Source organism: Cynocephalus volans, chromosome 5 (genome assembly GCF_027409185.1).
Source record: "Cynocephalus volans isolate mCynVol1 chromosome 5, mCynVol1.pri, whole genome shotgun sequence".
Lineage (NCBI taxonomy): Eukaryota > Metazoa > Chordata > Mammalia > Dermoptera > Cynocephalidae > Cynocephalus > Cynocephalus volans.
The window spans coordinates 135,864,005-135,876,962 of NC_084464.1; the positions used below are offsets into that span (position 1 = coordinate 135,864,005).

At 33.2% G+C, this 12,958-nt stretch overlaps 1 protein-coding gene across 10 annotated transcripts in view; it reads right to left on the reverse strand.

The window, feature by feature from the left end:
- AHI1 (Abelson helper integration site 1) overlaps positions 1-12,958 on the reverse strand; it is a 195,030-nt gene that overhangs the window by 99,039 nt on the left and 83,033 nt on the right. For all 10 annotated transcript variants that reach the window (XM_063096473.1, XM_063096474.1, XM_063096479.1 and 7 more), the window contains one exon: positions 9,074-9,194. In XM_063096473.1, coding sequence (XP_062952543.1) covers positions 9,074-9,194 — 121 coding nt within the window. The remainder of the gene's footprint in view (positions 1-9,073; positions 9,195-12,958) is intronic.

Genomic DNA, 12,958 nt, shown 5'->3' on the forward strand with positions numbered 1-12,958 from the left:
ACCATTCGGGAAGAGCGAAGCCTTCTAGAATGGATACCTTGTCTCTGTTATTCTCATTTTGGCATAGACCCACTCATCCTGCCTGTTTACCCTAAATATAAGCTGCCTGTTAATTTGTCCTAGCTGTATATATGAAATTCTCAATAAACATTTTGCTTAGGTGAACAAAATAGTGAGATTATAGAACTATTCACACAACAGAAAATGGAAACCATATTTGTATGCAATCCTTCATTTTTAAAAATAGACACCAAGGATCACCAGATATATAAGGAAAAACCACTGGCATGAAAGAAAAACACAGGATACATAAACAGATGAAAAAACCTGAACATAGATGAAGCATCAATTTGGAGAAGAGAATTTAGAAAGATTTAGGAAGATGTAATGACATCCATAAAACACTGATACAAGGGAACAAACAGGACAGGAAAGAGACCACATAGCGAAAGGACAACTGGTGAATTAAGAGAGATTTAGAATAAAGAAATGAGAGGACTCTTAAACAGACTAGGTAGAAAAAGGAAAGGTGAAGGAGGAATCAAAAGATGAGTCCAGATATGAGACAGAAAAGTAAACTGAAGCTCACTCATGGCAATGACTACATTTCTGTCACATATGACAAAAAGATTAGCTTACATATCTTGCTGCAGAAATCTGAAGCTGAATATCCTTTCTGAGATTAAATTTTATATTTCAGAGCCATGTATACTACAATATCTCTGTTCAACTTTGCCTAAACTCTCAAAAATTTTACATCTGATCTTTTTAAAAAAGATGCTACCTGCAAATAACTTCTATAAATCTTCAAAATATAAAAAAAACAAATTAAGAAGTTGTTAATACATCAATTGGAAAGCTTTGGAAAGGTAAACATGGTATCTATAAAATATAAATTTAATGATCTAGCTTGTACTTTAGCTATGGTAGGATTATATTATGTAGTTTTTATATTCATTAAATCAATAAGATCTCATTTTCATTTTCTATGGTTTAAGGTCTTTAATTGTTTGCTTTTTATTTTTCACTGGTAGTTAATTAATTCACTTGTAAAAGTAATCCATTGGGAAAATGCTACAGTATACTTTGACAATTAAATCTAGAAGGTTCTTAAACAAAAGAAACAACACAACACACAAAGAAACGTAACTGAAAAAGAAGAAACACTTAAAGTGTGTTTTCTATTTCTAACATATGGGGAAAAAAGTTGAAAATTATAAGGTTGGAACAATATGTGCCATATAAACATCATATAAAATAGCTTCTTACAAAATAAATGGCTAGGAAACACTGGGCAGACTCAAGCTCATTTGAATCTGCTGACTTAAATGAGAAAAGTTGGCATTCATATTCTCCCCTCAGTGCATATTAGGAGAAATTTAATATCTCAGTGGGGACATTAATACAAAATGCATATCCCTGTGCATGAGAACCATTCATTAAGTGTATTAATATTCACTAGAGTTGATAAATTTTTTTCTTAATTAGGAAATGATAAATATGTAGAATATATTTTAAATTACCAACATGTTTAGAAACACTTTACTAATTCAAGTAACATCTATCATTCAGGAAATATAGGGCCTTTTATTACAAGTAAGTGATAAGTTTTAACACTTCACCAGTAGATTAACTCAGATCACTGGAGAGTTACTTAGTATAATACTGATACTGGATACTAAAATGGCACCTTATACCTTTAATGTACTGATCAAACATTAATTTTAAAGGATCCAATTATGACAACAACAACAAAATCTAACAAATGAAGTCTTAGTCTTTGTGGACGAGGAATATAAAAGAGTCATATCTTAAAGGAAAAATCTATGTGATCAAGATCTGCCCCATGTACAGAAAAATCCAAATATGGAAACAGTCCCAGCACCATGGTTTTTGTGTTGATTGGTGGTTAGAGAAGGGGTATGAAATGATAAAGATTAGCTTGGGAGTAATTCTTGGTCCTCGATAGATCCAATGGATAACAGAATTAAAACGATCAAGCAAGTTTCACTGGCTATCTGACATATATATGTTTTCATCCTGCTCCATTTTTATGCCTTTTTTTTTTTTATTAAGCTACCATTAATGAGTTAATGCTAGATAAATTAAAGACAATAGTAATAACCTACATTTGGTTACGTAATCATTTAAAAAGTGGTTTCACAGTGCTTGTTAGCTCATTAAATCACTATAATAGCCTTTTTAAAAAGCAGAAAAATGAAGCATCACAACCTCCATTTTATACATGAAAAACTTCACATGCTTTTCCCATGCCCCCTATATAGTCCACCTTTTTTTAATGGGGTCTGATCCTTTTAAGACTCAATTCAGGGGCCAACCCTGTGGCTCACTCAGGAGAGTGCGGCGCTGGGAGCACAGGGGCACTGGGAGCGCCAAGGCCGCGGGTTCGGATCCTATATAGGAATGGCTGGTGCGCTCACTGGCTGAGCACGGTGCGGGCGACACCAAGCCAAGGGTTACGATCCCCTTACCGGTCACAGAAAAAAAAAAAAAAAGACTCAATTCAGAAAATACTAAGTCAATAAATTCTTTTTTAACTTTTCCGAGACACATAAGTCTCGGTTAGGCACCCCCTGAATGTATTCACACTTTTTTTTTTTTAACCATTTTTATCATTTAAAAGCATTTAAACGTATGATAGCATTTATCACAATGCATTATAACTGTCTGCTTATTTGTCTATTCCTAATAAAAAAAAAACTGTAGATTTCTTGAAGGCAGGATTGGTAATTTTTAATCTGAACTAGCACCAAGTACACTGCTTGGCCTACTGTAGGCAATTCAGAAGTTGAGTAAATCAAGTTAAGTGACTTGCTGAGTGATAAAGGTAGAATTAGAAATTTGGTGTTAATTCCTATCCTGAAGTTCATTCCTCTAAATATCACTGCTTCTGTCAATAAACAACGTAACAAAATATTTGATGGAAAAAAAGTACCCTTCCTCCCATTTTGATGTTATTTACTATAGAACAGTACTTTCTTGAAAGGAAAAACTATAGGTTACAAAATGGAATTGAGATCTCAAATTTTTCTGATGCCTCTTGAGATTATGCTTTTAAAGATGGTCAAATCCTAAGAAAAACAGAGGCTAACAAATGGGTTTTGTTGTGTTTCATCACCTATGGAACAAAGGAATGTCTACCAACCCAACCCATACCCTCATACAGATTTTGGCCTGTCTCTATGTTATCTCATTACATGCCAAAGATGTGTTAAGGTTGGTACTTACTGTTGAAAGCCAAAGTTTCAAAAGTTAGTGTGTTCTAGTGTATTACTCAAGTTTGAGATGCTTGCTTGAAAACTTTCCTCTTAATATTACTTCATCTTAGTGTTTTTTTTGGCATGCTTCTAAAAATTCTATATTCACTATTTCTCTGACATTTTTTCCCTCATAATCATCACTTAACACATTTTATTAAACAATGTTTTGTTTTTCTTTTTTAAAAGATGACCAGTAAGGGGATCTTAACCCTTGACTTGGTGTTGTCAGCACCACGCTCTCCCAAGTGAGCTAACCGGCCATCCCTATATATGGATCTGAACCGTGGCCTTGGTGTTATCAGCACCACACTCTCCCAAGTGAGCCACGGGTTGGCCCTAAATCATGTTTTACAATAAGATTTCCTACATTCCTTTGGCCACAATGCAAACTGCATGATTTCAAACTGGAGAAAAAAAAAAAGAACCTCCTAAAATCTCACGTTGTTTATTCTCATACTTTATGGGTTTTAAAATATTTTCCTGATCCTGACAATTCTATGAAGTAAAAAATATAGAGACATTTATCTGGAGAGATAAAATCAACTAACTAAGAAAACCACTAGGAAGTGGCAGAACTAGGGGCCAGGCCCAGCTCTTCTGGCCTTCTGACCCCAAATCTACAAGTCTACTGCTTTTTCCACATACACATGCGTTGAATTCAGAAAAGTGATTGTTTTGGAGAACAAATTCTTGCTTTAAAAGCTGCATAACAAAACTTTTTTTATATTTGTGGACATTTGTCTATAGAAAAGTCAGTTAATTCTATGGATTATCTTTATCTGTGACAGTGAATTAATTTCATCTATCTCATCCACCTGAATTGAAGTCTTAGAATTTTGAAAGTTTGAAATCAGAATTCAATAACACATTCTTTTTCAATTAATAGTTTAAAGTTCATTAAGTAATACTAACAGAAAGCTGCCAATTCTAATGGGATGAGAAAGTTCTTTAAAGCTCATTTTACCTTCCTTAAAATGGAAACCCTTTTTACCATCAGCTATGTTTATTGAGTGTCAATCTAATTACTAATTTTTGCCAAAATGTTTTCTTTGAAATACAAGAACCATGTTTGCAGCTTAGATGCAATCTACCTTCTATAATGGGTTATACAAGGATATCACAGCATCTCTGGTAAAATTATGACCTAGGATTCATTTTACATTTCAGTTATACTGAAAGCTTGAAAACAATAAAAAAATTTAACTGGAAGAAAGTTCTTAATTTTAAGAGCTGGTCAAGAGAATATACGCCAAAACCTTGAGCAGGGGTCAACTTCACTTCCCTGAACCCATGCCTCTAGGAATAGGCAGTCTGGGGTGGTGAGGGTAAGTACTGAGTTGGTAGTAAGGAGATCTTGCTTCAGACACCACTGCCACTAGTCTAATGAATTCTGACAAGTCAGCCCCTCCGATTTTCAGTTTCACTCTAAAGGGATTGAATAATAAAAGATTTAAGGTTCCAGAAGCGCTGAAATGATTTCCACCCCGTATGATTTTCATGTTTACCCTTCTTTCTCAGAGAGTTTTGTTGAGAACGAAATGAAGATATATATGAAAGCACTTTATACATTTTTATACAAATACAAGTTTCTGTTACTGTTTGTAGATTTTCTTCATTATACAAAGAAAGTATGGAAACTATTCTGAGATGCAGTATAATATGCTCACTACATGGTTAGGCATTTATATGGTCTATAACCTATAATTTAACCTAAAATGTTAAAATTACAATTTTATTTCTTACAAAAATTACTCAGGAAAGATGTTATAGTTTTAATTTTAATAGGATTAGCTGACTTATTATTCTGTAATTAAGAATTTAGAGTTAAAGCCTAATGAACAGTTCTTAAGTGTCTTATAAGAGTTGTATCCAGCTTTTCTCCTCTCTAACCCACCCCTCACACAGACATCAGCTGTATTTTTTAAAAACAAATTCTATCATCTCTTTCATACTCATAACTTGGACAACTCTATTTTATCTAGAGAATAAAATGTGAATTCCTCAGTATGGCACAATCTGACCCCAGTCTACCTTTGCCCTAAACACATCCATCTCACCATTTCCAGCTAAACCAAGACTCAAACCATTCCCTAGCCATGTCAAGCTCTAAGTGTGGTTAAAGAAAAAAAATTATTCAATGATACTTGTTAAAACATGGTAAGGAACACTTTATTCAGGGCATTGCAAGAGATATGATCTTGCAATGGGGGAAGGATTGGGCTGGACTCTGAATACAGCACTGGCAAGTGGAAAGGAGCTTGGAAGTCAGGGGAAAAGGATGAATCAAAAATGGCTCCCCTAAACAAATGGGTAAATGTGGTGTGGAGTGCTGGATTAGGAACACTTGATAGGGGAAGTGGAAGTGGAAGAAAGGGTTTTGGGGGCAGGGAATCATTGAGTTCTGTTTGGACATATAAAATCTGAGAAATATCTTAGCTATTCTATCCCTCTTTATTCCTGCGACACTTCATCTAGAGTCAGCTCTCCATACCTGTTGGTTCCACATCCATGGATTCAACCAACAGTGGATGAAAAACAATGGGAAAAAATTCTTCAAAGTTCCAAAAAGCAAAATTTGAATTCGCCACATGCACAGTACTATGTTGAATCCACCCAAATGAACTGTTGTGTAAGCACTGTATTATGTATTATAAGTAATCTAGAGAGGATATACATAGATTATATGCAAATACTACTCCATTTTATATCAGGGACTTAAGCATCTTGAAGTTTTTTATCTGTGGGGGGTCCTGAAACCAATCCCACACAGGGGGGTCCTGAAACCAATCCCACACAGATCCTGAGGGATGACAGTACTGTGATTTCAAAATTTATCACACTCTGACTTAATTTGCTGCATACTCATTTGTCTCCCCAACCAGACTGTAGGCTCCTTGAAGGGAGTGATTGCAATATTTATTTCATATCCTAAGGAGAGAGCCTTTAACAAAGTAGTCACTTAAAATGATTTTAGAATGAAGATAGTATTCTAGAAACTCTGAGGAATACAAACCACAGAAATAAGCAATGCTTATTTTTCTAGCAGTCTCCATTACCTAGAACTCATCTTGAATAAGGTCAATAGAAGTTATAGCAGAAAATAAACACATTTCAGAGTCTAGCACTGCAGAATGTAGAACTACTCATACGTAATATATGTAAAATCACCCCCTGCTCTTAAGACTCCTTTGAAGACTCCAAACAGCATGTTTGGCTGTTTTAACTTAGACTGTTGTGAGGAGGCTGAGTGAGTGCTAGTGGGCCCATACTTCCTAGCCCTGTATAAATAGCTTTTCCCTATACTACACAAAGCCAAAAATCTATAGATATACTTCCATATTTCAAATGTTTTCAGTAAGATTTTATTTTTTAACACTCTATTTACATTATTTCTGCAGTCCTGTATTTCAGATTCTAATAGATTATTTGTACAATCAAGAACACTTGATTATTTATTCATTTTTAAAATTGATCTGAACATTAAGCAGAACCATAGAATTTTTGAGACGGAAATTCACCAAATCCAGAGCTCTCATTTACCTGTAGAAATAAAAAAAACCAAGGCCTGAAAGAACTGCTCAAGATTCTACATTTAGAAGTGGAGCTAGGTCTTGAAAATAGTTCATCTTTTCCGCAAAGACTGGCTTCTTAATGAATAAAATGGATTAATCTGGCCATTTTGCAATGAACTACAGTACATATTCTGCTTTTATAACTTTTCTATACAGTGATATCTCAATATATTTTCTAGGAAGGATATGCCTTAAAATGAGGTGAGGGATATCAGTAACCAAAACAAAATCAAGTGAAGCAGTGTCATGTTTCATGTGATTTAATGGTAATGCTTCTGAGATAGTGTGCACATGGATGAACATGCATGATAAAAATATTCCACATATGGCCTATATAGCCAGGGAAGCTGAAAGGAAACGAAGTCAATCCTATGCATGACTGTGAAGTCTGTAAGGCTTGCCTTTATCATACCTAGCTTTCCCTTTATTCTTTATGTCTCATTGATAATCCTTTTCCCATTTCAAAGGGTTTCCCCTATCTGTCCTCTCTGCTCTTTTCCTTTACAGAAAATGAAAGAATTCTATATCTATTATCACACCTTCTTGGCTAAAAGACGTAAGACAATAGTTAAACAAATTTTAACCAACACATTAACTCAACCGGACATTTACCTTCCAAGCCTTTAATCCCAAAATGTGAAATGAAAGGTTTGTTCCCAGAAGAATTTTAGACCTCAGCAGAAAGGTGGTAGGGATGGAGTGTTGGAGAAAGGTTCCCTCCCTCCTAGTCATTAAAAGGACAAAGTCTGAAGGTAAACCAAATATCTATTTAAGGTGCATAGAATAAGAGCCTAAAGGGGTAGCATACGGTACAACCTCCAATGCAAATAACAATGACCAACATAATTGTTCCAACTTCTGGCAGATTTCTAGAACACTAGAAATTAAAAATTTCTAAGGTTTGAGATAATCATTAATTACTATAGTGGTTTGAAGTTAGAATTCAAAGTATTTTCAAAGCTAGCTTACACATATTCACCATGTTTACAATATAAATGTTATATTCATATAGCACCTTATGCTTATAAAGTGTGTTCATATATGTTATGTCATTTGAACTTCAATAATAAACATCATTTCCAGTTTTCAAATGAAGAGACTAAGGTTTGCAGGTAATAAGGAAAATAAAAGGCACAGCGAGGACAGAACACGAGAGTTCTGAATCCAAGTATTTTCTCACAGTAAAATGTAGCCTATAGAGACAATATTTAAAAAATTTGCACATGTAAATTCCATATACTTTCACATTAGAAAAGTGATATTGTCCCCAAATTTCTAAGTAGATTATGTCGATCTTTTCAAACTCAAGTTTCTTACTATAATCTCTGTCAAAGATAACTGTTTTGTTATTTTCAGCTGTCTCAGCTTTCTAAAAGAATCAGTATAGAAAAAATACTGTCAAAAACATATAGCTAATAGAAAAAGTCACCTTTCAATACCAAAAATAAACGTTTCTCACTTAGATGCTTTTTCTTTGATATCCTTTGAAAACCTTATTCAAATTCATTTAAAACACCAGCCTAATAATTTGCAATTGTATAGTTCCTTTCACCTCAGTGATTAATGTAAATTTCTGTAATGAGCTTCTTTGCATATTTTATTAATTTGGCGACTTTCAAGGGATGTGTTACTACTGCAGGTTGCATCCAATTTCTGCATGCATTTTGCCTTGGGTTTCCTAGAAATGGATCATAAAATGGGACTATCCATAGACTATGGTTCTTCTATCCAACTGGGAAAATGAATCAGATTTAATATGATACATGTTTAAAACTCACATTTTGCTACTTTTAAATGATCTGTTCAATAAAACATAGTTTCAAAGTATCTACTGTTAAATTTTACCTAGCTCCAAATTTACTTTTTTTTTTTTTTTTTAAAGATGACCGGTAAGGGGATCTTAACCCTTGACTTGGTGTTGTCAGCACCACGCTCAGCCAGTGAGCGAACCGGCCATCCGTATATGGGATCCGAACCCGGGGCCTTGGCGCTATCAGCACCGCACTCTACCGAGTGAGCCACGGGCCGGCCCCAAATTTACTTTTGAAATAACTTTGGTGATTTTAAGAAAAAAGAGCTGCTAGGATAGAATTCTTCAAATGTGAAAACTGACAACTACAATGCCATTAGCTTTATTTCTGAAGAGAAATAAGTGAGATTCATTAAAAAAAAGAGCATCTGTACACTTGAAAGAATAGTCAAAGTAAGAAAGGGGCTCACCGGTTTGAGAGAAACCAAACTGATGTAGAATCTCATCAGCAGTCAGCATGTTTGGCTGTTTTAACTTAGACTGTTGTGAGGAGGCTGGTGGTGGCGAAGTAAGTGAGAGATTTTTGTTGACCTGTAATAGGAAAGGCAAATCAGAAACTACAGCGTAATTTCCTGGGTTACTGATGCAAAAACGGGATGAGAAATATTTGCTTACTACATAAACTTGGACACATGGTAGGTTAAAAGCAGTGGCAATGATTTATATGGATAGTTTTTAAAGTTCACAAAACAGAATAGTTTTTAATCACGAAAGGAAATACAGTGGTATAAAAACATAAATATATGAAAGTAAATCAGCCTTACTGAAGTTTGCTTATCATGGAACTGACATTATTAATAACTTAAAATAGAGTGGTCCTAAGTTATGCAAAGAAATGCAAAAAATAAAAGTGATTTGACATTTATTTCAATTAAGGAAGAGTTAAAATGTTTCACACCCACATTTCTCTAGCATTTTAGTGAAATAGCAGACTACACAGAAAACACCTGTACTACTCATGTTTATACACATCCTGGTGATACAGATAACACAGCTGTAACCTAACTTGCCATGTGAAATAGTTTCCACTGAATCAAAAAACCTTATTAAGACACTGTTTAAAAACAGCACTAAAATAATGATTAAGCAAAATTTCTGTTAGTAAACACAATGTTCTACAATACATAAAACCTATGAGGATTGTCTGAGTACTATGGTCTCACAGAAATGAAATGCATAATGAGTACATTTTAACTATAGCTGTTGTAGGAAAATAAAGAACAGTTCACTAAAAAAGTTTAAAATGTGTTTTAGCAAATTCGTCTTATAAATTAGAAAAAAATCTAGTCTTTCATGTATTAATATATCATTCATTATATCTTTATTATTTTTTATCACTTTCAAGAATCATGATCAAATATGATGTATTTTTTAAAAATGGAAACGGTCTAATTTTCTAATTTACTGCAAAATGTAAACCATGAATTACCAAAATAAATAAATGATAATTTATGGTACATAAATATTAGTATGAGAAACAACTCCTTTGTTGTTTTTCTTTTGTTTTTTTAAAAAATCAAAACCACACAGAAGACTTCCACTGTATCAGTATTCAAAAATTTCCTTTTGATGTTCTGTATAAGTACTGGGTGTGGTTACATGCCCTTTATCTGACTCATTATTTACATGTTTGTAAATGCTTCTTTTCTTTCAAACAGTGATAGTAAACAGTATGGTATATCTTAAAGTTTTTCGATTGTAGCAAAGAGCTGTAGCAGATTTGGTTAAAGTTGTTAATTGAGACCACTTACTAATATAGTTTTAAAATACCTAAACTGTTATGATGCCATCTTATAAAAGACAAAAATACTTCTCAAAGTCATTGGAAGGGGTCAAATACCACATCAGTGCTAAAATATTACCTGATTTAAAAAATTCTATCAGGATCCATTATTAAACATTGACCAAAATTAATGTTGACTATTAACACAATACCTACAATAACAATTACATCACTCAATGTTTTTGAGTTTCATTTTCCATCTTTAAATGGAGATAATAAAAATAATATCTATGCTTCAGTGGGAATGTGTCAGCGGAGCAATAAAGATTAACTGGTATTACAGAGTGCTATTCACATGTTAACCATAAAGCACTAAATAACATATTAAATAAGAAATAGATTAAATAGAGTATATTGGCAAAGGCAAACCATAAAGTGCTGTACAGATAAATGCTACATAAATATTAGTACTTATTATTAACATCACTAGAAATAAGGATAATTAGGTATACTTAATGTAGTAGGATGATGTAGTAAATAATGGAAGTACTATATACAAAAGGACATATTTATTACTTAACTATTTAATTCACTTCTTTATAGAATCATTTCTCAATTTTACTTCTGTGTTCTTGAAAATTTTTATACTATACGTTAAACAATGTGTTTTAAAATCTGATGCAAAGAAACAGGTGTAATGGACATATATCCATATATATATATGGATAGATGCATACAATATGCAAAATTTTTATACTCTTGTTCTTCAGAAACTTACTTGTGCTAAACAAAAAAGAATTCCAGAAAAGCTAGAATAGGATACTTAAATGCTTCTGCTCAAACAGAAAGACTTGTCACCATTTTTAAATAAAATATTGTTTTTTTAAAAAAACTATAATCTATAATTACATGTTCTTTCTAAGCATTTTTATAACTCTGTTCTTTCCTGACATTTTAGAGACTATTCAAATGCCCAGAAAGGGATGAGTAGCAACATAACAGAGCAGGTAACTCAATTTCTAAGGTTTGGGATAATTGTTAATTATTATTTTTATTATTAGTGATTTGCAATTAGAACTCAAAGCATTTTCAAAGCTAGCTTACACATATTTACCAGTTCATTTAGAGGAAGAAAAATAATAATAACCATTAAATAAAGTGAAGCAATATCTATTTTTGAAATATATGCTGTGGAAAAGAATTGCTTAATAATTTTACAACAGAAAGGTTGGCTAAGATAGTCTACCCTACACCAATCTACCCTCTTTTCACAACACACTTTTCTGCTTGCTTCATGCAAAAACCACAGTCTGCCAAAGTCAGTTTAACACCTCCATATTGGAGAAAGCTAAAAGCATAAAAATTTAATTGAACTCATAATAACGTAAAGAAAAAAAAAACCTAAAACTTCTTCCAAATTAATCACAAAACTGTTTTGCCTACTCTTTTAGGGTATAAGCAGCCTTATGCAAAATACGCAAATACTAATTCTCTAGGAGGTGGTTAATTTTCATGTTAACTCATTGCTCCAAATATAAAATTGAATGCAGAAGACTAAACAAACTAACAAGCAGTTTCTCTTCTCATGATTAGTTAAAATTTAAAACCTTTGGGAGAGATATAACACTGACTTCCCCAAAACTGACTTCCACATATACTTACAAGTCTAATCATTTTAGCTGACTTTAGATTACATGCTACATTCTCCTTAAGTAGAATTGTTTTTGAAGTTTCGAGCTGTGAAGACACCTCAAATTGGTTTTAAATTATAACTGAAAAGATGCTACTGCTGTTCATATACTTAAAAGTTCACAAATTCATCTCTCTTCCACAGACAGGTGTCGTTTTTTCCTACTAAATCCAAACAATAATGCAGATAATATTTTAATATGAAGATAGTTCTGGTGGCAAAAACAAAAACCAAAAAAACCCCAACAATAACCAGGAAATGTTTTGTTGCAAGTCATGTACTTGTTGTAAAAATTAAAATAACAGTATTAAAGAACAAATTAAACAGAAAACTTGAGCCAAAGTGAGATTCATGGTATTTGAAGTCAGGTATCTTATACATTCTCATAATGTAAATTCTAAGAGTAGCTTATGTTCCTGTGATTTCTAGGTTGGTAAAGTCTAAGAAATGAGTAGCCTATGGCATCATAAAGAGAAATTCAAACATGATCTCTAGGTCCTCAGATGCTTTCTTTACAAACCAGGACAGAGAAGTGAGAGATTAGGAAGAAACACTGTAAAGAGAAAATTTTACAGTGGTAGGAGCCAGAAAATCTCAACTAAACTAGTTCATTACTACTATGTTAATTAAAACCAGAATTCACACCTGAATCAGTCACTATGAAGTTTTATTTTGTAATATTTAGTCTAGAGTTTTTGAGCCTCTGATAGGTACCAAGGATGGTTCAAATTACTGATATGACTCCTCCATGTGAAGTTCAAAACTAAAATCTAGTCCTGACTCAAAACAATTATCCAGCAATTTGCCTTAGGGTAAGGCAGTTTACCTCTAAACCTTTACCTCCTCTCTTTCTTAGTATACTGTCTTACTTCACAGAGAAAA